The sequence below is a fragment of the Ictidomys tridecemlineatus genome, chromosome 3, assembly GCF_052094955.1.
Source record: "Ictidomys tridecemlineatus isolate mIctTri1 chromosome 3, mIctTri1.hap1, whole genome shotgun sequence".
NCBI lineage: Eukaryota > Metazoa > Chordata > Mammalia > Rodentia > Sciuridae > Ictidomys > Ictidomys tridecemlineatus.
In genome coordinates, this window is record NC_135479.1 from 85,483,113 (window position 1) to 85,507,030 (window position 23,918).

The following is a 23,918-nucleotide window of genomic DNA, read 5'->3' on the forward strand; positions in this document are numbered from 1 at the left end:
TGTATGAGCTCAGGCTCCAAACCTTCAAGTTACCCTAAACCTCCCTCATGTTTCACGTCAACAAATCTTGTTTTTTTCCAATCTTCAAAATATATCTGAGAGCTGGGCTTGGTGGCACACACCAGTAACCCTGTAATCCAATCAACTGTGATCCAATCAGCTCCAGAGGCTGAGGTGAGAGGACCAAAAGCACAAAGCCAGCCTTAGCAAAAAGCAAGGCACTATGCAACTCAGTAAAACTCTGTGTCTAAATGAAATACAAAATGGGGCTGGGGATGTGGCTCTGTGGTTGAGTGCCCCTGAGTTCAATCCCTGGTAACCACCCCTGCCCCCAACCACCAGAAAATATGTCTGAGAAATATCACTTCATATCATTGTTTGTGTTAACTACTTTCATTTAGGGTAGAATCATTTCTTGTGAGAATTATTGCACTCCACAAAGACTGATTTTTAACCAGTTTGTTCTTGGCTGTATTCCCAGGGTTTGGAAAAATATCTGGTACACAGAAGGTACTCAGTACATATTTGTTGAATGAATGAATGAATGAATGAATGATTTTTCTATCAACAATCCAGAGAATCCGCATTCATACTGCTTTCCTATTCTCTGGGTGCTCATCCTCTTCATCTGTGACAGTGATGGTAGATGGCAACCTCTGTCTAAAGTCCGTGAACTTCCCTTGCACGTTTTATATATTTTTACCTCTTCCCCTTAGCTATATGGATGATTTCAGTATATTTCCATTTCCAGTTAGTTCTCTCTATTGTTAACCCATTCCTTATATTCACCACTTCAATGTTTATGTATTTAATTCCTGTAAGTTTCCTTTGGTTCCCCTTTAAAGCTTCCATCTCTCTCAATCAAATTACATTTATTGATTTTTTTTGTGGTTCTGGGGATTGAATTCAGGGCCTTGTGCATGGGAGGCAAGCACTCTACCAACTGAGCTTCATCCCCAGCCAATCAAATTATATTTATTTAAAAATATTTTATAACTGATAATCTGTTGCAACCATTTGAGGGACTGACTCCTTTGTCCCATTTTAGGTCTAATTTTTCTCTTTTGTAGTGTTGTGTTTCCTTATGTATTCTTTAAGTTTGGGTTAAGAGCTTAGAATCACTAGAAGCCTGGGATTTTCTCTTCAATGTTGTGTAAGCACTGAATTTTATTTTCTGTCTACCATAAATAGGCCATTACAACCAAAGTTCTAGCTCACCATAGATTCTTAAGGAGACTTCTTGCTTCAACATCTACTGTCTTCTCTAGATTCATGATTTGTCACCAGTTTTTGGCTTTGAAGGATTTCTCTTACATTTTTATAATATGTGCTATCCCATTAAAAATATTAATTTTTCTCGATGGCTTTGAAGAGAATTGTTTTTAAGGATCTCTTGGAACTGTTCCATTAACATGTGACTGAAAATGGATGTGCTTCGTGTCTAGTTTAGATTAGGAGGCTCTTGTAATAGAAGACACAGTTTTGTAGATAGGGCCACCGACCCACAGAATGAGCAGATAATTCGGTAGAGATTTATGACTGACTAATTGCTGAGCTATTGAGGGAGGAGGAGGGAGGGTTGAGTCATGGTGGGAACTGTGGACAAGACAATAGTAAATACAAAGAGATTTCATCTACTGGAGACACAGCATTGATGTATTAAATCATATTAAAGTAGATATCTACTATCCAAAGGAAGATACAGATTTCTAGGTATCAGAAATGGAGTAGGAAGTTCTATTTCTGAATGCAGAGCTGATATTTTAATGTATTTCTTGTAGTAAGACTAAAATATATAGTGGCATTTGGGATTTCAACTCCTTTTAGGTGTCTGAAAATCAGCCTACTGCCATGGTCAGAGGCTGAGGAGGCACTGACCACTATTTCAAGAGGCCTACAGTGGATCAGGAGAGGCAGGTGGAAATTGAGAATGAACAGCTGTGGGATTGCTTGGGGATAAGACCTGTAATTTTTCAGAGACACAAGTTATAAGAGTTCCAAAGGTCTGTTTCTGAGTTGTGGTCCTTGGTGAACTAGGAAGTGGAAACTGTGGATACTGAAGATGAATTCCCACTGTATTCCCATCAATGATGTCTACTAAGTTTATGAGGCAACCCAATGTGATTAAAAACAATGAGAGATTTTACTTGTAAGGAAATTGAATTAGCCAGAAATGGTGGCGCATGCCTACAATCCCAGTAACTCTGAGGCAGGAGGGTCACAAGTTCAAAGGCAGCCTCAACAACTTAGCGAGGCCCTAAGCAACTCAGTGAGACCCTGTCTCTAAATAAAATACAAAAAAAGGCTGGGGATGTGGCTCAGTGGTCGAGTGCCCCTGAGTTCAATCTCTAGTACAAACACAACAACAACAACAAAAGGAAATTGAAGTAACTGAACTGTTAAGAGTTTAAAAATTTTCAAAACCTAGTATCGAATTAATATCCATGAACATACCTAAATAGGACTTTCTGATACCCAGTGGGAGAAGTTTTAAAACAAGAAGTAGGTAAAAATTGAGGAAAACAAATAAAATCATTGAAACAAAAACTTTCCTACAGAAGCATAAACAAAAGATAGATTGGATAATGCCATTATGTATGTGATTAGATTTTCAACCTGGGGATATGTGAGATATACTGAAATTACAGAGCCTAAGATTTTGTTAAATTCTATCAAGTGATAGTTAAATTCTATCAAGCCAAAGGGCAAGAGAGCCTACCTCTAGACAACATTGCAGGAAGGCTGTAGACACGAAAGGCAAATAAACATTTTTAAAAATACTAAAATGTGATCACCCTCTCCCCCTTTATTTTTCTCTAGCTTCTGCATATGAGAGAAAACATTTCATCTTTGACTTTCTAACTCTGGTTTATTTCACTTACATGATGTTCTCCAGTTCTATCCATTTGCCAGCAAATAACATAGTTTCATTCTTCTTTATGACTGTACACACACACACATACACACATACACACACACACATACACAAACACACATACACAAAATGTGTACATATATACACCATATTTTCTCTCTCCACTCCTCTGTTGATGGGCACCTGAGCTGATTCCATAACTTGACTATTGTGACTTGCATTGCTGTAAACACTGATGTGTCTATATCACTATAGTATGCTGATATTAGTCTTTTGGATAAATATCAAGGGTAGTTGGGTCATATGATGGTTGTGTTCCTGTTGAGACTCAAATCTCCATAGTGCTTTACACAGTGATTCTACTAATTTGTAGTCCCACTAACAATGTTTAAGTGTATTACTTCCTCTACATCCTTGCCAGTATTTTTTATTTTTTTATTCTTGATGATTGCCATTCTAATTGGAGATGAAATCTCAATGTAGTTTTGATGTATATTTCCCTGATTTCTAGGGATGTTGAACATTTTGAACATTTTTTTTTCATGTTTGTTAGTGGTTTGTATTTCTTCTTTTCAGAAGTGTGTTTAATTCTTTTGCCCACTTATTGATTGGTTATTTTGTGATTTTTTTTGGGGATTAAGCTTTTTGAGTTCTTAATATATTCTAAGTATTAATTCTCTGTCAGAAGAGTAGTGGTAAAGATTTTCTCATTCTGTAAGCTCTTTATTCATGCTCTTAATTTTTTCCTTTGGGACATCAGTGGAATGGAAGAAGGGAATTGAGGGAGAAGGAGGAGGGATGGGAAAAGGGTAGAACTGTAGAATGAAATTGATCATATTCTGCTATGTACATATGTGAATATGTCATAGTGCATTTTATCATTATGTATTGTCTATAAAGCAACTGATTAAAAAAGCTAAAAATAAATAGAAGGAAGACTAGTAGAGAGGAAGAGGAACAGGGGAGAGAGGAGGGAAGGGAAAGTGGAAGTACTGGGTATTAAAATGGAACCAATTATATTCTATGCATGTATGAGTGTCCAAAATGAACCCCACTATTATGTATAACTATAATGCAATAATAAAAACATTTAAAAATCAAGGAACACAAAAAGTAAAATAAGACAATTTAAAAATATACTACAATGAGTAGAAAAGTCACATATAAAAGGAATAACAACTTGATTGGCAGACTTTTTATCTTGCAACCACAAAAATGGCAATAGGCGAATATTGTTCAAGCAGTTATATATCATTTTATATTTAAGAATGAATATGTGATAATGGCATTTTTTTCTTTTTAAAATTTATTTTGCATTACAATTCTTAATACACCTCTATACGATAATTTATCCTATCTCTGATTATATATAAGGTGTGTTGACACCAAATTCAAATATTCATACATGAGTAATAATGGCCTTTTCAGGCATACAATACTAAGAGAGTTTATCATACAAAACCATGTTCAAACTTATAGAACCAAGATAGTTTATCACACACAGGACATGGTGGAAATAACTATTAAAGGATATTCTTCAGCCAGATGAAAATTGAGGCTAGACTGAATGAGTAGAATGTTAAGAATAAAAAGGTAGGAAAGAATTGGTAATGTGGGGTTGGAGTTGTAGCTCAGCAGTAGAACCCTTGCCTAGTCCATGGAGGCACTGGGTTCAATCTTCAGCATCACATAAAAAAATAGATGAATAAATAAAATAAAGGTATTCTCTTCAGCTACAACCAAAAATTAAAAATAATAATTAGTAAGGTGCGGTGGTCAATCTGAATAGTTACTGATGTTTTGAAATGAAATGACCCTTTGACTTCAGTTTTGTAATATTTTACTTTATAGAAATGAAGCAAACATGGTAATAAATTAACATTTTAAATGTTACAAGTTTTATTTACATTAGAAAAAAATCAGGGTACAATTTAAATGGTAGAAAACACTGTGGAATAGCAGTAAAGCAAACATTTTCATCAGTCTATTGGTTTAAATCACCAGATGAACATATTTAAAAAATATATCCCAATGCATGCTGACAACATCTTATAAAATTCCACATAAATCTCATTCACATTAAGAAGTAAGATTGAAAAAGAATTTCTTCAACAGGTTAAGAGACTGCTGAGAACAAACACCATACAATCAGATGTAGCAACCTTCATAGTATTTGGCAGTTCACTGGGGGCAGCAGGTGGAAAAACGAACAACTAGACATGCTATGGCTGAATGTCTTCATAAATCCATGGGAAAACACAGAAGGAAACTCACAGCATAAGAAATCCAGTGATTTCTTGGTTTGGGGGAAAAAGAGGGGAGTGGTGATATGAGTTAAAAAGTTCATTTTGAGAGAAAACAAGGTCTACAAAATGCAGGGAAATGGAGTGTGTGTGTTCAGAGAATGATCCTGAAGAAGTCCTCAAAATCTGAAAACAGTTTTTGGTTTCCCTGAAGATTTTCCATTTCCAAGATAAAATGTGGAATCTGCCTTCTCTTCCTGATGTCTTTATTTCCTTACAATCGGGTACAGAAAAAACAATTGTCAGCACAGATTTGCTGACTATTGAGGGGCTCTGGGGATCCAGCAGGCCCCCCAGGAGAGTGTCCAGGAGTTGGGTCCGGTGGTGGGGTGGGGAGAAGTTCCTTTCTTCCTAGAACAGACGTCTGCAGGCTTTGCTCCTAGGGCGTGGAGAGGGCTGAGGACGCACCTGGGGACTTGAAGTTGGAGAGGGAGGTAGAGGTTGCAGCGGTGAGGTGGGGAAGGGCCTCAGAAGGTGGAAATCCACGTCGTAGGCGGGATTAGAAGAGCGCCTCACTGGACTAGGGGTGGGGGCCCAAGCAGGGAGATATGGGATGGGCCCCTGCGGGCCGGCTGGAGGGTCCATCCATTGCTCCACGTACTCTTCCTCCATGGCGTCTTCCTCGAAGGCCTCTATTTTTCTATCGATATCTGGGATAAATTCGCAGAAGAATCCCTGCTCGACGACCATGTTCTCACCGAGGGGTTTCAGGATGGCTCCCAGTTCCGGGTCTTCAGGATAGTCTCCCTGGCCTCCTGGGCGTTGGTCGGTGGCTCCCACGAGGCCCTCAGGGATCAGAATGAGGTTGTGTCCTTGGAGATTCACTTGCAGGACCGAGGTTGGCGCAGGCTCTAGTACCAGGTCGACGTCGTCCATGGGTACGTGTAAGGCGCAGCCCGTGGCCAGAACCACCACGGAGGTGAGCTCGGTGTTGTAGGCTAACCCTAACCCTGCGGAGTCTTGCAGTTTGGGTGCCGCCGGGGGCTCTGCGGGTTCTGCAGGGTCGTCTAGTCGACGGCGTTTGGCAGGACCGGGTCCTCCAGGCTGTGGTCCCTCCGAGGGCGCAGGGCAGGCGCTGGGGCTGCGTGGCCGCATGCCCACCATGTCGACGGCGCTGTGGTGGATGCTCCCGTTTCGGGGCAAAGTGAGTGCGGGGCGCAGGCGGCGCGGTGCTGTGCGCGGTGACAAGTCAGGAGGATAGGTGAGGTGCGCTAAGCTTTCGGGTGGGCTGCAGTCCTGGCTTCTGTGGATCTGCGCCCGCTGCTGTGCTTAGCGTCCCACTTTGGAACCTTGCTCCTTTGCACTGACCCGGATGCGCCCTGGAGGGCCAATTATATTGCCTGCGCATCCCAAGTTCCAGTGTCACGCTAAGCTCCGCCCCTACGGAGCTCCGCCCCTAGATGTGAGGAGTTGGCTGGGTAATTGCTTTTGCTGTGGTGTGTCTCTGTGGGGAAATACCTGTCTGAGCCCTTGGGGGGCAGAATCACTGGTGTTTCTTGGGTGGAGGGATAAAAACAGGCATAGAATTTCAAGATGGCTAATGTTAGAATTCATGTTTTCCAGGATTCTGGGGAAAACACTCAAAAAGACCCCTGCACCTAATAATCCCCAACCACCGACCCACCCAAAGGCTACTTAAAGCCCCCCTTTGTTCTTTCTGGTGCTGGGGATTGAACTCAGGAACTTACACATGCTAAGCAAGCATTCTTCCCCTGAGCTACATTCCCATTCTGAATTTATTATTATTTTTTTTGAGGGGAGGGGGAGGTACTTTGAACTCAGGGGCACTGGATCACTGAGCCACATCCCCAGCTCTTTATGTATTTTCTTTAGAGATAGGGTCTCGCTAGATTGTTCAGTGCCTTACTGTTGCTGAGATTGGCTTTGAACTCCTGATCCTCTTGCCTCAGCCTCCCGAGTTGCTGGGATTGCAGGCTTGCACCACCCATGCCCGGCCTGAAATTCTTTTTAATGTTTGACAATCGTTTTATCTTAAGAATAAATGAAAAATGCAGATTTTTGTGCTTTTTAAATACTAAAATGAAAAGCTTTGTGGCAGTTTTTTCCTGAAGGTTAAGGCCTGTAATAAAATTGTTAATTGCATTATTAAAATTAAAGCAATACAGTTAACTTTTTTCTTTTTTATTGAGCACTTATATGTCCACCATTTTACTGTTTTAAAAAATGATTTTCCTAGGCGTGGTGGTGCACGTCTGTAATCCAGTCGATTTGGCCTGTTGAAACCGGAAGATCCCAAGTTTAAAGCCAGTCTCAACAATTTAAAGAGATCCAAGCAATTCAGAGAGAGCCTGTCTCAAAAAACAAAGGGCTGGGGATGTGGCTCAGTGGTTAAATTGTTACCCCTGAGTTCAATCCCTGGTACTTCCTCACCCTGGTCTCACTAAATATGATCTTTATTTTTTCCTTACGACAGCTTAGGCTCTAAGTGGTAATGCAAAATTATCCAAAATTAAACACTTCATTTGTGTTGGTTATAGAATCAAATGCAATCGTGGCTTTAAATCAAATATACTTAATTTATGTATTTATTGTATACACCTAACAAACACTGATTTGGTACTGTGTGTGCCTTTCAAATTAACATGTGTGCCTACCCTGTTTTATTTCCAGTGGTTTTTTTCTTGGTTTACATTCGTGGGAGCCCAATGTGTTTCAACTTCACTACATTCTTGCAAACATTTATCTCTCATATGCCTGCCTGTCTGCTGGCCTGCCTGCTTTTCTTCCATTCATCAGTGCATATAAAATGTACAGAATAGCAACTTTCACTTGGCTTATTTGTACATACACAAAACCATAATTGGATCAATTTCATTCCCCAGTGCTTCCCCCACTGTTCCTTCTTTTCTCCCCTAGTCCCTTCCCTTTACTCTCCTAGTCTCCCTTCTAATTTCATGGGGTCCTTTTTTTCCCTCCTAGCTTCCACACATGAAAGAAAACACATGGTACTTTTCTCTCTGATCTTGACTTATTCACTCAAAAAAATTATGGTCTCTGGTTTCATCCATTTTTCTGCAAGTGACAATATTTGTTCTTCTTTACAATCTTTCTGAATAAAACTGCATTGTGTGTGCATATATGTGTGCGTGTGTATATATATATATATATATATATATATATATATATATATATAATTTTCTTTAACCATTTATCTGTTGACAGACACCTTGGTTGATCCCATAACTTGGATAATGTGAATTGTGCTGCAATAAATATGGTATGCATGTTATCTGTAAAATGTGCTGTCCTTATTTTTTATTTTTTGATAAATACCCAAAAGTGGTATAGCTGGATCATGTGGCAGATTTATTTTTAGCCTTTTGAAGAACCCCCATACTGATTTCCATAGTGGCTATACTAATTTATATTCCCACCAACAGTGTGTAAGAGTTTCTTACCCCGTCATCCCATCCTCACTAGCATTTATTGTTTGTATTCTTGATGGCTGCATTTCTAAATGAAGTAAGATGGAATCTAAGTATAGGTTTTCTTCTTTTTGTACTGGGGATCGAACCCAGGGGCCTTTAACCACTGAGCCACATCCCCAGGTCTTTTTTTGTATTCTATTTAGAGACAGGGTCTCACTGAGTTGCTAAGGGCCTCACTAAGTTGCTGAGGCTGGATTTGAACTCACAATCCTCCTACCTTAGCCTCCCTAGCAGCTAGGATTACAGGCATGCACCACTGGTCAGTATAGTTTTGATGTGCATTTCCCTTTATTTATTTATTTTTATGTGGTGCTGAGGATCCAACCCAGGGCCTTGCTGGTGCTAGGCAAGTGCTCTGCTGCTGAGCCACAACCCCAACAGTGATGTGCATTTCCCTGATGGCTAAAAATGTTGAACATTTTTCATATAATTGTTGACCCTTTATCCTTCTTTTGAGAAGTGTCTGTACAATTCATTTACCCATTTATCGACTGGGTTACTTGCCTTGCAAACATTTCTTATTGCCGGATTCTTAAATCTTTTCCAACCTGGTAGAGTAAAGTGCTACCCTGTGTTTTTATTTTGCATTTCTGATTACCTGTGAGGACACATCATTTTTTTCATATAATTATTGGCAATTATTTTTTATATTTTCTATAAAATGTTCCTCTCTTCTATTTTTTTTTCACTTTAAAAAACTGGATCTCAGAATACTACACACCAGTTACTTATCAGATGTCTAATCAAGTGTCTATGGCTCTCCTATAGTCTTTGTTGACCTTATTACCTAATTCCCTATTATTCTTACAATTCTACTTCTGGTATACTTTGTGGTTATTTGAATATTCTCATAGACTTTTCCCCAAAAGGTGACCTCTAAATCCTCTTTCCTTTTAACACTTTTGTCCTCCCTCCTGTAAGACTTATATGCTTGACCTTGGATTACTCCTAGTTGGGACCTCTCTATAATCACAATTTCAAACATTTTATTTTCAGAGAGCCACTTATAACCTCCTTTTAAATATCCAAACTCAATCCGTCTCAGGCCTCCTGGGGGGAAAATCCATTTCCCCTATCATATTTTCACTGAAGCTGACACCCTCATGTTCACATTTCCCTCCTTTTCTGGAACTTAGATTCCATGGGCAACATGATAGTCACTGCCATGTTTATAACTTTGTATCCTTTCCCTTTGTCCTGCTTAGCAGGTCAAATCTATCTGCCTCTAATGTGTTGGAGAAAAAAAACCACTCAACTCCATTGAATGATGTCTGTGTAAATATGATGGATTACGTTAGGTGGATTCCTAATGCTGGCTAGTGATTTAACTGTATCACTCAAGTCCAGTCACTTAACTTTCCTCGATGAATGTTGCCTACTTTCTCCTCTTTTCTCAAGCCTCCTCTATTTCATCTCTCATGCTCACTCCTAGATGGTCTCCTTGTTTCCTTTTCACAGAGACAATAAAAGCAATCAGGAGATTTCCCCAAATTGCCATAATCACATCTACCTACCAAGATGCATGGGGAGTATATATTCTGCTTTCTCTGCTTTTCCCTGCCAAATTATCCATGTTCAAGCCAAGGCTATTCCCTTCACCTGTGTAAACTATCTCATTGCATCTTGCCTCCTTGAGAACCTCTCTTCAACAATTCTTCCATCTCTGCCTTTCATTATCACACTTTAGCTTCCTCTTAAAATGCTAGCTATTGAATCAATATCATCAATGTATAATCGAGAGGTAAAGCCTTTCTATCTTAAAACAAACACTCTTCACTAAACTCTTCCAGGCCCTAAGCAACTTAGTGAGACTCTGCCTCAAATAAAAATAAAAAAAGGGAAAGTGGTTCAGTGGTTAAAAGTCTCTGGATTAAAAAAAAAAAGTGTGTGAGTAAACTTAGAACATACAGGCTCTAAATGAAGGCCCAGGATGTGGAATGACTATATCCTTTAATGCAAACATTCCTGCCATCTCTTTTGACTTCTTTGAGATCTCCTCATTCTTCATATATTCTCTTTGAGATCATACTACATAAGTATGAAGTTCTTGGCATATGAAGACAATTAAACTTATAGAAAAAGAATAAACAAAACAAAAAATAGAATCATATGGCTAAAAGGGCACTGTTGATACTGCAATAATTATGAAACTGAATCTCAAAACATGTAGTGGTGTCTGAGATATTAACTTCTTTGAGGTGAGGCTGAAATTCTGCTCCCTGCCTTACAGTCACCGATCAATGCTAATTTTTTAAATATATTTTTTTGCTATTGGACTGTGGCATTTAACCACTAAACCACATCCCCAGCCCTATTTCAAATGTTTTATTCAGAGACAGGGTCTTGCCGAATTGCTTAGGGCCTCTCTGAATTGCTTCAAGCATTGCTAAATTGCTGAGACTGGCTTTGAATTTGTGATCCTCCTGTCTCAGCTTCCTGGGTTGCTGGGATTAGAGGTGTGTGACACCACACCCAGCTCAGTGCTGACCATTTTGAACCAGTTGCCTTTAGAAGTTGTAGTTCGGTTTTATGAGTTGATTACTGCAGAGGTTGTTTGGTATGTAGGGCTGATTGCTATGGTGGTTGTGAATCAGAGTTCTGGCGTAATATGTGAGCTGGTCATTGTCAATTTGTATATTAAATCTCTTAATCCCTTCCCCTACTTTTGAGCATTCTCTTGGAGAGTTGGATCAGTTCAGGGAAATGTAGACACTCCAGTCTTCTCTACTTAGGTTTATTCATTTCCATATTCAAATGGATTATAAGACAGTTGTGATCATTTTGTTACTGTGTCATATTAAACAGGACTGTCATGACACAAGGGTCTATAGAAAAATGAGGAAAAAAATAAAGATAAGCAAGCAGATAAAACAAAGCTGGAATTAGACAGGACTCTTGATTTGATGTCTGTGGCAGAAATCATGGCCATCCAAGGTCATCTGCTTATTCTGAGAGTTTTAGATTAGCTTTGGGCTTTCAAATGGAATTTCTAGAATCTTCAATTTGATGTCACCTACTAGAGTAGGTTTTCAGTTCCATGGAATTCTGAATTGGCTCTGACATGAACACAAGGACAGACTGTCTGCTGAATTTATTGTGAAAAGTACCCGATAAGGTCCTTTCCAGTGAAGTTTAAGAGCAGCTTTTCCTCTGACATCCCTTTCAATAGATGAAATCTCCTGAGTAATGGTCATGAAAAGCCTTTCTAGGAAAGCATTCAAAGGTGGCCTTAACCTGTTGGTAAGGTGTAGGACTTCTTTATATATTCTAGATACTAACCCCTAATTATCATATAATTGGAAGATATTTTCTCTCATTTTGTTGGTTGTCTTTCACTTGATCATGTTCTTGGATGCATAGAAAGTTTTCATTTTCTTGCCATCCAATTAATCTATTTTACTTTTGTTGTACTTTTGGTGTCACATCCAAGAAATCATATCCAAATCCAATGTCATGAAGCTTTTCCTGTTTTTAAGAGTTTTATAGGCTTAGGTCTTGAAATTGGGCTCTAACCTACTTGCACGTGTGGGTGGAGGCCGAGGTGGTGCAAGGTGAATTGCTGGTCTCCCTGATGGAGGTCCATATCCCCAAATGCAGTAGGGTTAACACCCTTCAAGAGAAGACTCTGAACTGTCTTTTGTGAGGATTCTAGAATATTTGGGGGGTAATCTTCAATTTATCAGAGACTGTTATTCATTCCTCAGACAGATCACTCTAAGTAATGAACTAGGATTTGACAAAACATTTATCTTTTGAAACTTTATTGTCTCTATTCTGCTAAGGTTGGAGGCAAGTAAACAATCCTTTTTATAGGCTTCCTTGTTCTCTGAACACCATAGGAGAACATTTGACATGGTGTATTAGAACAGATTGGGAAGAATTTTAGATCTGATCAAGGAACTGGGAAAATCAGAGGGGTCACTGGTGAATTCCTGGGATACTGTCCTCTTTAGGTAGAGGCATAAAGGCATTGACTGTTGTGGTCTAGAAATAAACTGAGAAGAGCAGAGCAGAGATTCACTGCAGGGAAACAAGAGACTTCAGGTAGGACAGATGACAGGCTAGGATTTGGGTCAAGTTCTAGCAGGAAGTGTTGGATCTGGTTGATGACTAGAGTTCTTAAACAAATTGATTGTTTTGTTTCCTTCCTAGCAGGATGAGAATGTGACAAGCACTTCTGCAGAGTATGAGAATGACTTTGTATATAATGCCTTTAGCCACAGGTTTGAGTCCTTCAAGGGACAGTGGACAAGTTTGGGTAATGGCTTGGTAGGTTCAATCTGACCTTTAGTAGTTTCTTTTCCCATTATTTTCCCTATGTTGATGGAAGATATGCATCACATGTAATAGAGAATGCAAAGGTGTATACAGAAGAGACATGCCTTGTGTATAAATAAAAGAGTCCTTTGTAAACTCAAGAAATAGTCCATTGGTGTGCATTTAATATTATAATTCTATGTGCAAAGTAAGACTCTCCCTATTGAATTCTCATGTTATCACAGAGGCATGTTATCACAGAGCCAGGAAGAATATTTTTAGTCAAGGGCCCAAGGGTTCCAGTTATAGGCCGAGGGATAGAGAGAATATGTGTATTATTTGAAACACCCTCCACCCATAGAGTGCATTTCCTCCAGTAAGGAAGCCATACAACTGTAGCAGCATTTCGTATAGAAATTCTAGCACTTGGATTAATTTTTGTTGGAAATGTTTGGGATATGGCTTTTAAGAGACTTGGCTCTACTTTTCAGCCTTTTTTTTAAAAAAATACTGAGAATCAAATCCATGTACCACTCATGTACCAGTGAGCTACATACCCCCCCCCCCGTTCTTTTATTTTTTATTTTTCGATAGATCTTACTAAATTTCTTAGGCTGACTTCAAACTTGTGATCCTCTTGCCTCAGCCTCCCCAGTAGCTAGGATTGTAGGTGTGAGCCACCACACCTGGCTTCAGCTTTTTTTTTAAATTGATTTTTTTAGTTGGACACAATACCTTTATTCATTGATTTTTACGTGGTGTGGAGAATTGATCCTGGGGCCTCTCATGTGCTGGACTAGCGCTCCACCATTGAGCCACAACCCCAGCCCTCAGCGTTTTTTTTGGACCCTCATTTTATTATGGAAAGAGAGACCCATAAATCCTTTTCTGGGTCAGTCCAATCAGCTTTTGCATCCAGGATTTAGCATCTGCGGTTATGACCAATATGTGTATCAACTGATGTGAGTCAGGTAGTTCAGGATCATGCGAAACCACAAAGAAATCTAATTTCTTCCATGAGTGTTTGCTGGTCTTGTCTGTGTTAAGGGACACATTAGCTCTTTTTTTTTTTTTTTTTTTTTTTTTTTTAGAGAGTGAGGGGGAGAGAGAGAGAGAGAGAGAGAGAGAGAGAGAGAGAGAGAGAGAGAGAGAGAGAGAGAGAGATAGATTTTTAATATTTATTTTTTAGTTCTCGGCGGACACAACATCTTTGTTGGTATGTGGTGCTGAGGATCGAACCCGGGTCGCACGCATGCCAGGCGAGCGCGCTACCTCTTGAGCCACATCCCCAGCCCCCACATTAGCTCTTAATTCAGTGCATATCCAAGGTTTAAATTTAACAGTTGCCCGAATCCTTGATTCATGGAACCCATGGATCTTTAGAAGCAATTGGCCTTTTAGGTTCTTGAGAGAGAAAAGGGAAAAGGTTGGAGCCTGGACAAGAAGAATTGATAAAAGGAATTGATAGAGGTACTGAAGGAGGGAGATTGGGAGGAGAAGGGGCAGCGGGAGATCTAAATTTAGGGAGGCAGCTGGAGTTTAAAGGTTAAATATTTATTAGGGATATGAGTCTTGTGTGATATTACCTGTCAAATGGCTCATTAGCTTTGGCTAGAGAATCTTTTAATGAGGGAAATTTTGACTCAGAATTTTGTTTGGAGGCTTCTCTGTGTACCTGAGGAAAAAGTTGTACCCACTGAATCTGAGGAAATCCTATTCCCTTCCTTTTCTAAGGTGTCTCTTGAATTTTGTTCAAGTCAAACATTCCCCACATTAGCCACTGATGGTCCTCATCATCCTTGGTGAAATTGTGCCATTTAGAAAGATACACAAGTTTTAGGATTATAATGAGACACATATAAGAAGCAGGCAGTTTTCCTGCAAGAGGAGAGAATTTAGACTCAGAAGGCCCTCTAAGAGCTGGCAACCGTCAGTAAACATGGTACTGTGCACCTTGTGTAAGAGGTTCCAGCCATCTTGACACTTTTAGATTGTACAATGCAACATGGAAACATAGAAAAGAGCAAAAGGGGATGAAAAGGAATGGCTTGATTCCACCAAGATGGCAAACAAATGGATATGATAACAAAACTTGAGTTTTGAACTGAGAATAAATAAATGAGGAACTCAAAGAGAAAGTTTAGACCCCCGTGCTGATCTAGTGTATTGGGCTGGGTAGACCCTGATTCAATGGGGCCTTCGTGAAGACAGAAAATAAAGGAACCCCATCCAAATGGGAACAAACAGAAGCTATTTATTCAGGTCTTACTATAGCAAGGGAGTCAGCCCTCACCATTTGCTTTAATTTTTTTTATTTGTTCTTTTCAGTTATACATGACAGTAGAATGTATTTTGACATCATACATACATGGGGTATAACTTCCCACTTTTGTGGTTGTACATGATGTGGAGTTAACACTGGTTGTGTATTGATACATAAACACAGGAAAGTTATGTTGGGTTCATTCTACTGTTTTTTTCTATTCCCAACTCCCCTCCATTCCCCTCATTCTTTCTATCCAATCCAGTGAACCTCCACCCTGCACTCCACTTATTGTGAGTCAGCATCTGCATATCAGAGAGAACATTTGGCCTTTGGTTTTTGGGATTGGCTTATTTCACTTAGGATGATAGTCTCCAGTTCCACTCATTTACTGGCAAATGCCATAATTTCCTTGTTCTTTATGGCTGAGTCATATTCCATTGTGTGTAGGTAGCACATTTTCTTTATCCATTCATCTGTTGAAGGTCTTCTAGGTTGGTTCCATAGCTTAGCTATTGTGAATTGAGCTGCTATAAACATTGATCATCATTTGCTTTTTCCAGAGATTTAAAGGCAGCCAGGAGGTCAGGAGAAGTTTGCAATGGACAAAGGGAAGGCTTCAGGTGTGTCTGATTGGAAGTTTTTGGCATGGGAAAGCTGGAGGTGGGCTAATAGAAGTGGACATTCTAAGTGATTGCTATGGTTTTCCATCTCTTAGGAACAGCATATTGAGTGTTCTGTGGTTGGGCCTGTGTTGGAAGTGGGAGAGAAGATTAGGGAATTTGACAGTTAATGATCAAGTTATGGCCATTTTGGGGTCTTAATCTAGAGGTTATGGTTTATCTTCTAGGATAGTTGCTGGAGAGGTTGTGTGTTTGGGTTTTAACGTCAGGTATGATCTGACCGTCATTAATTTCTATTTTCAGTCTCTCAGTTCTTTTTATTAACTTGGCTCACAAGGAGTCCAGCTCTCCAATGCCATCTCCTACCATCACCCTATTCCCCTCGGAGCTTATCAATGATACTGGGTATCTCTAAGTGCATTCCGTTTTTAAAAAATATGTGTTTTAATTAATTACAGATGACAGTCCAATGATCTTGACATATTATACATTTGAATCAGATGGGATATAATTTCTCATTTTCTTGAGTGTACAGGTTGCAGAATCATATTGGTCGTGCAGTCATGTTCCAAGTGCATTCCTATTGCTCTTATTTGCAGTGTCCCTCTAAGTTCTGCTAGACATGGTAGTAGCTGATGCATTTTACTACTTTACCTAGTATATCCACCATATAATACTGTTTCTCTAATTTTTTTTTGTACTGTAGATTGAACCCAGGTGTGCTTAACCACGGAGACACATCCCCAGCCCTTTTTTGTTGTATTTTATTTAGAGTCAGAGCCTCCCTGAGTTGCTTAGGGCCTCACTAATTAGCTGAGGCTGGCTTTGAACTCGAGATCTTCCTGCCTCAGCCTCCAGAGCTGCTGGGATTACAGGTGTGTGACACTGCCTGCGCCCAGCTTTTCTAAACCTTTGCTTGATTTTTCTACAGTCTGCCTTTGCAGTGGTAGCATTTCTCCTTAATGTACTGTGGATCATTCTTTTCTCCAAGCTTCTGAGAGTTGCTTTTCAGAATGTGAGTACTGTCTTAAAAAAGTCCTAGCCAGGGTGTTAAAACTCTCCTGTATTACAGGAGAATTCTTGTAAATTTCCAAACTCTCTCTTTAACAGGCTGATATCCAGCAGCTTCAGTTCTATACTTGATTCCTACTGGTTTATGTTGGGTGAATCCTGCAGAACACACACACACACCTGCACACACACACACACACATGCATGGACACATGCGCACATGCACACATACACACACAACTATGTGCTTTTCTTCTCTCCCCTTCATTGTTTACAGGCCCATATTTCTGGGCTTAACTGTAGTTACTGGCCTAGTGGTGGAGAGGAGTTAAGGGTAGATTTTGAGGTCGCTGCATGTTGCCTTGCCAGGCAGCTGCTTCTGTAACTTAATGCAAGGCAGTATCAACCATTAACAGAGAAGAGCAGGCCAGTTCTCTAGGCTTAGGGTCTGGGAATTCAAGATATTCAAATCTGTCTACCTAGTTGTCTTTACTTCATGTCTCAGAGCCCAATCAGAGCTGTGACTTCACCAGCACAGAGTTGCCTAATTTGAGAATTCAACCTATCTGTTCAGTAAACTGTGGTTCAGGTGCTTAGGTTCCAACCCCTAGCTCCAAGAGATGTAAGACTAATTGTATGAGTTGAAGAGACTGCCTGGATCTCATATTTAGATTTCATTGGTCATTAACCATCCTGCTCATTCCCAAATGCATTGATTATTGTAGAAATGCCCATTCATTCCACACTATTTTTTTTGTTTTTGGTACCAGGGATTGAACCCAGGGAACCTCAACCACTGATCCACACTCCCTGTTCTTTTTTGTAGTTTAGAGACAGGGTCTCACTGAGTTGCTTAGGGCCTCACTAAGTTGCTGAGGATGGCTTTGAACTTGTGACCCTCCTGCCTCAACCTTCAGATGTTGGGATGATCTGCTGGGAATATGGGCGCCACCACACCCATCCTGCCCACTACTCTTTCTTAGTGCAGCTCTCCACTCTCATTCCAATACTGGGGCTCTTGCCCCTCATTTCTTGAATGCTTTTTACTCTATTCCATGTTGATTCTGTCACAATTCCTAATGATTTAAAAATATGTTTGGATGATTCTTCCAATACACTGGTATGACTCCGTCTTTCATGATTCTCAAGCAATCCAAACTCCTGTATCTCACATTTCCCTTATTTCTAGGGATGTTGAACATTTTGAACATTTTTTTTCATGTTTGTTAGTGGTTTGTATTTCTTCTTTTCAGAAGTGTGTTTAGTTCTTTTGCCCACTTATTGATTGGTTATTTTGTGATTTTTTGGGGATTAAGATTTTTGAGTTCTTAATATATTCTTAGTATTAATTCCCTGTCAGAAGAGTAGTGGTAAAGATTTTCTCATTCTGTAAGCTCTTTATTCATGCTCTTAATTTTTTCCTTTGGGACATCAGTGGAATGGAAGAAGGGAGTTGAGGGAGAAGGAGGAGGGAGGGGAAAAGGGAGGAACTGTAGAATGAAATTGATCATATTCTGCTATGTACATATGTGAATATGTCATAGTGCATTTTATCATTATGTATTGTCTATAAAGCAACTGATTAAAAAAGCTAAAAATAAATAGAAGGAAGACTAGTAGAGAGGAAGAGGAACAGGGGAGAGAGGAGGGAAGGGAAAGTGGAAGTACTGGGTATTAAAATGGAACCAATTATATTCTATGCATGTATGAGTGTCCAAAATGAACCCCACTATTATGTATAACTATAATGCAATAATAAAAACATTTAAAAACCAAGGAACACAAAAAGTAAAATAAGACAATTTAAAAATATACTACAATGAGTAGAAAAGTCACATATAAAAGGAATAACAACTTGATTGGCAGACTTTTTATCTTGCAACCACAGAAATGGCAATAGGTGAATATTGTTCAAGCAGTTACATATCATTTTATATTTAAGAATGAATATGTGATAATGGCATTTTTTTCTTTTTAAAATTTATTTTGCATTACAATTCTCAATACACCATTATACAACAATTTATCATATCTCTGATTTTATATAAGGTATGTTGACACCAAATTGAAATGTTCATACATGAGTAATATTGGCCTTTTCAGGCATACAATACTAAGAGCATTTATCATGCAAAACCATGTTCAAACTTATAGAATCAAGATAGTTTACCACACACAGGACATGGTGGAAATAACTATTAAAGGATATTCTTCAGCCAGATGAAAATTGAGGCTAGACTGAATGAGTAGAATGTTAAGAATAAAAAAGGTAGGAAAGAATTGGTAATGTGGGGTTGGAGTTGTAGCTCAGCAGTAGAACCCTTGCCTAGTCCATGGAGGCACTATTCAATCCTCAGCATCACATTAAAAAATAGATGAATAAATAAAATAAAGGTATTCTCTTCAGCTACAACTAAAAATTAAAAATAATAATTAGTAAGGTGCGGTGGTCAATCTGAATACCTACTGATGTTTTGAAATGAAATGACCCTTTGACTTCAATGTTGTAATATTTTACTTTATAGAAATGAAGCAAACATGGTAATAAATTAACATTTCAAATGTTACGTTTTATTTACATTACAAAAATATCAGGGTACAATTTAAATGGTAGAAAACACTGTGGAACAGTAGTAAAGCAAACATTTCCATCAGTCTATTGGTTTAAATCACCAGATGAACTTATTTAAAAAATATGTTCCAGTGCATGCTGACAACATCTGATAAAATTCCACATAAATCTCATTTACATTCAGAAGTAAGACTGGAAAAGAATTTCTTCAACAGGTTAAGAGACTGCTGAGAACAAACACCATACAATCAGATGTAGCAACCGCCATAGTGTTTGGCAGTTCACTGGGGCAGCAGGTGGAAAAACGAACAACTAGACATGCTATGGCTGAATGTCTTCATAAATCCATGGGAAAACACAGAAGGAAACTCACAGCATAAGAAATCCAGTGATTTCTTGGTTTGGGGGAAAAAGAGGGGAGTGGTGATATGAGTTAAAAAGTTCATTTTGAGAGAAAACAAGGTCTACAAAATGCAGGGAAATGGAGTGTGTGTGTTCAGAGAATGATCCTGAAGAAGTCCTCAAAATCTGAAAACAGTTTTTGGTTTCCCTGAAGATTTTCCATTTCCAAGATAAAATGTGGAATCTGCCTTCTCTTCCTGATGTCTTTATTTCCTTACAATCGGGTACAGAAAAAACAATTGTCAGCACAGATTTGCTGACTATTGAGGGGCTCTGGGGATCCAGCAGGCCCCCCAGGAGAGTGTCCAGGAGTTGGGTCCGGTGGTGGGGTGGGGAGAAGTTCCTTTCTTCCTAGAACAGACGTCTGCAGGCTTTGCTCCTAGGGCGTGGAGAGGGCTGAGGACGCACCTGGGGACTTGAAGTTGGAGAGGGAGGTAGAGGTTGCAGCGGTGAGGTGGGGAAGGGCCTCAGAAGGTGGAAATCCACGTCGTAGGCGGGATTAGAAGAGCGCCTCACTGGACTAGGGGTGGGGGCCCAAGCAGGGAGATATGGGATGGGCCCCTGCGGGCCGGCTGGAGGGTCCATCCATTGCTCCTCGAAGGCCTCTATTTTTCTGACGATATCTGGGATAAATTCGCAGAAGAATCCCTGCTCAACGACCATGTTCTCACCGAGGGGTCTCAGGATGGCGCCCAGTTCCGGGTCTTCAGGACAGTCTCCCTGGCCTCCTGGGCGTTGGTCGGTGGCTCCCAGGAGGCCCTCAGGGATCAGAATGAGGTTGTGTCCTTGGAGATTCACTTGCAGGACCGAGGTTGGCGCAGGCTGTAGCACCAGGTCGCCGTCGTCCATGGGTACGTGTAAGGAGCAGCCCGCGGCCAGAACCACCACGGAGGGGAGCGCGGTGGCGTTGGCTGCTGCTGCAGAGTTTTGCAGGTTGGGTGCCGCTGGGGGCTCTGCGGGTTCTGCAGGGTCATCTAGTCGGCGGCGCTTGGCAGGGCCAGGTCCTTCAGGCTGTGGTCCCTCCGAGGGCGCAGGGCAGGCGCTGGGGCTTCGTGGACGAATGCCCACCATGTCGACGGCGCTGTGGTGGATGCTCCGGTTTCGGGGCAAAGTGCGTGCGGGGCGCAGGCGGCGCGGTGCTGCGCGCAGTGACAGGTCCCCAGGATAGGTGAGGTGCGCTAAGCTTTCGGGTGGGCTGCAGTCCTGGCTTCTGTGGATCTGCGCCCGCTGCTGTGCTTAGCGTCCCACTTCGGAGCCTTGCTCTTAAGCACTGACCTGGATGCGCCCTGGAGGGCCAATGATATTGCAAGTGCAATCCAAGTTCCAGTGTCACGCTAAGCTCCGCCCCTACGGAGCTCCGCCCCTAGATGGGAGGAGTCATCTGGGTAATTGCTTTGGCTGTGGTGTGTGTCTGTGGGGAAATACCTGTCTGGGCCATTAGGGGGCAGAATCACTGGTGTTTCTTGGGTGGAGGGATAAAACCAGGCATAGAATTTCAAGATGGCTAATGTTAGAATTCATGTTTTCCAGGTTTCTGGGGAAAACACTCAAAAAGACCCCTGCACCTAGTAATCCCCAACCACCGACCCACCCAAAGGCTACTTAAAGTCCCCCCCCCCCCCTTTGTTCTTTCTGGTGCTGGGGATTGAACTCAGGGATTTACACATGCTAAGGAAGCATTCTACTCCTGAGCTACATTCCCATTCTGAATTTATTATTTTTATTTTGAGGGGAGGGGGAGGTACTTTGAACTCGAGGGCACACGATCACTGAGCCACATCCCCAGCCATCCAATTTATCTATTTTACTTTTGTTGTACTTTTGGTGTCACAGCCAAAAAATCATATCCAAATCCAATGTCATGAAGCTTTTCCTGTTTTTAAGAGTTTTATAGGCTTAGGTCTTGAAATTGGGCTCTAACCCACTTGCACGTGTGGGTGGAGGCCGAGGTGGTGCAAGATGAATTGCTGGTCACCCTGATGGAGGTCCATATCCCAAAATGCAATTGGGTTAACACCCTTCAAGAGAAGACTCTGAACTGTCTTTTGTGAGGGTTCTAGAATATTTGAGGGGTAATCTTCAATTTATCAGAGACTGTTTTTCATTCCTCAGACAGATCACTCTTAAGTAATGAACTAGGATTTGACAAAACATTTATCTTTTGAAACTTTATTGTCTCTATTCTGCTAAGGTTGGAGGCAAGTAAACAATCCTTTTTATAGGCTTCCTTGTTCTCTGAACACTGTAGGAGAACATTTGACATGGTGTATTAGATCGGATTGGCAAGAATTTTAGATCTGATCAAGGAACTGGGAAAATCAGAGGGGTCACTGGTGAATTCCTGGGATACTGTCCTCTTTAGGTAGAGGCATAAAGGCATTGACTGTTGTGGTCTAGAAATAAACTGAGAAGAGCAGAGCAGAGATTCACTGCAGGGAAACAAGAGACTTCAGGTGGGACAGATGACAGGCTAGGATTTGGGTCAAGTTCTAGCAGGAAGTGTTGGATCTGATTGATGACTAGAGTTCTTAAACAAATTGATTGTTTTGTTTCCTTCCTAGCAGGATGAGAATGTGACAAGCACTTCTGCAGAGTATGAGAATGACTTTGTATATAATGCCTTTAGCCACAGGTTTGAGTCCTTCAAGGGACAGTGGACAAGTTTGGGTAATGGCTTGGTAGGTTCAATCTGACCTTTAGTAGTTTCTTTTCCCATTATTTTCCCTATGTTGATGGAAGATATGCATCACATATAATAGAGAATGCAAAGGTGTATACAGAAGAGACATGCCTTGTGTATAAATAAAAGAGTCCTTTGTAAACTCAAGAAATAGTCCATTGGTGTGCATTTAATATTATAATTCTATGTGCAAAGTAAGACTCTCCCTATTGAATTCTCATGTTATCACAGAGGCATGTTATCACAGAGCCAGGAAGAATATTTTTAGTCAAGGGCCCAAGGGTTCCAGTTAAAGGCCGAGGGATAGAGAGAATATGTGTATTATTTGAAACACCCTCCACCCATAGAGTGCATTTCCTCCAGTAAGGAAGCCATACAACTGTAGCAGCAATTTCGTATAGAAATTCTAGCACTTGGATTAATTTTTGTTGGAAATGTTTGGGATATGGCTTTTAAGAGATTTGGCTCTACTTTTCAGCCTTTTTTTTTTTTTTAAAAAAAACAACTGGGAATCAAATCCATGTACCACTCATGTACCAGTGAGCTACATCCCCCCCCCCGTTCTTTTATTTTTTATTTTTCGATAGATCTTACTAAATTTCTTAGGCTGACTTCAAACTTGTGATCCTCTTGCCTCAGCCTCCCCAGTAGCTAGGATTGTAGGTGTGAGCCACCACACCTGGCTTCAGCTTTTTTTTTAAATTGATTTTTTTAGTTGGACAGAATACTTTTATTCGTTGATTTTATGTGGTGCGGAGAATTGATCCTGGGGCCTCTCATGTGCTAGACTAGCGCTCCACCATTGAGCCACAACCCCAGCCCTCAGCGTTTTTTTTGGACCCTCATTTTATTATGGAAAGAGAGACCCATAGATCCTTTTCTGGGTCAGTCCAATCAGCTTTTGCATCCAGGATTTAGCATCTGCGGTTATGACCAATATGTGTATGAACTGATGTGAGTCAGGTAGTTCAGGATCATGCGAAACCACGAAGAAATCTAAATTCTTCTAAAGAAATCTAATTTCTTCCATGAATGTTTGCTGGTCTTGTTTGTGTTAAGGGACACATTAGCTCTTAATTCAGTGCATGTCCAATGTTTAAATTTTACAGTTGCCCGAATCCTTAATTCATGGAACCCATGGATCTTTAGAAGCAATTGGCCTTTTAGGTTCTTGAGACAGAAAAGGGAAAAGGTTGGAGCCTGGACAAGAAGAATTGAAAAAAGGAATTGATAGAGGTACTGAAGGAAGGAGATTGGGAGGAGAAGGGGCAGCGGGAAATCTAAATTTAGGGAGGCAGCTGGAGTTCAAAGGTGAAATATTTATTAGGGATATGAGTCTTGTGTGATATTACCTTTCAAATGGCTTATTAGCTTTGGCTAGAGAATCTTTTAATGAGGGAAATTTTGACTCAGAATTTTGTTTGGAGGCTTCTCTGTGTACCTGAGGAAAAAGTTGTACCCACTGAATCTGAGGAAATCCTAT

General features: G+C 40.5%; 2 protein-coding genes across 2 annotated transcripts; both read right to left on the reverse strand.

Moving 5' to 3' along the window:
• Positions 1 to 4,805: 4,805 nt before the first annotated feature.
• On the reverse strand, positions 4,806 to 6,413 carry LOC144375849 (proline-rich protein 23C-like). Its single transcript, XM_078041295.1, has one exon. The coding sequence runs from the start codon at positions 6,280 to 6,282 to the stop codon at positions 5,530 to 5,532; it is 753 nt and encodes a 250-aa protein (XP_077897421.1). The 5' UTR covers positions 6,283 to 6,413; the 3' UTR covers positions 4,806 to 5,529.
• Positions 6,414 to 20,106: 13,693 nt separating this feature from the next.
• On the reverse strand, positions 20,107 to 20,826 carry LOC144375686 (proline-rich protein 23C-like). The gene has a single exon (XM_078041134.1). It carries the CDS (start codon positions 20,824 to 20,826, stop codon positions 20,107 to 20,109), a length of 720 nt encoding a protein of 239 aa, XP_077897260.1.
• Between the last annotated feature and the right edge of the window lie 3,092 nt (positions 20,827 to 23,918).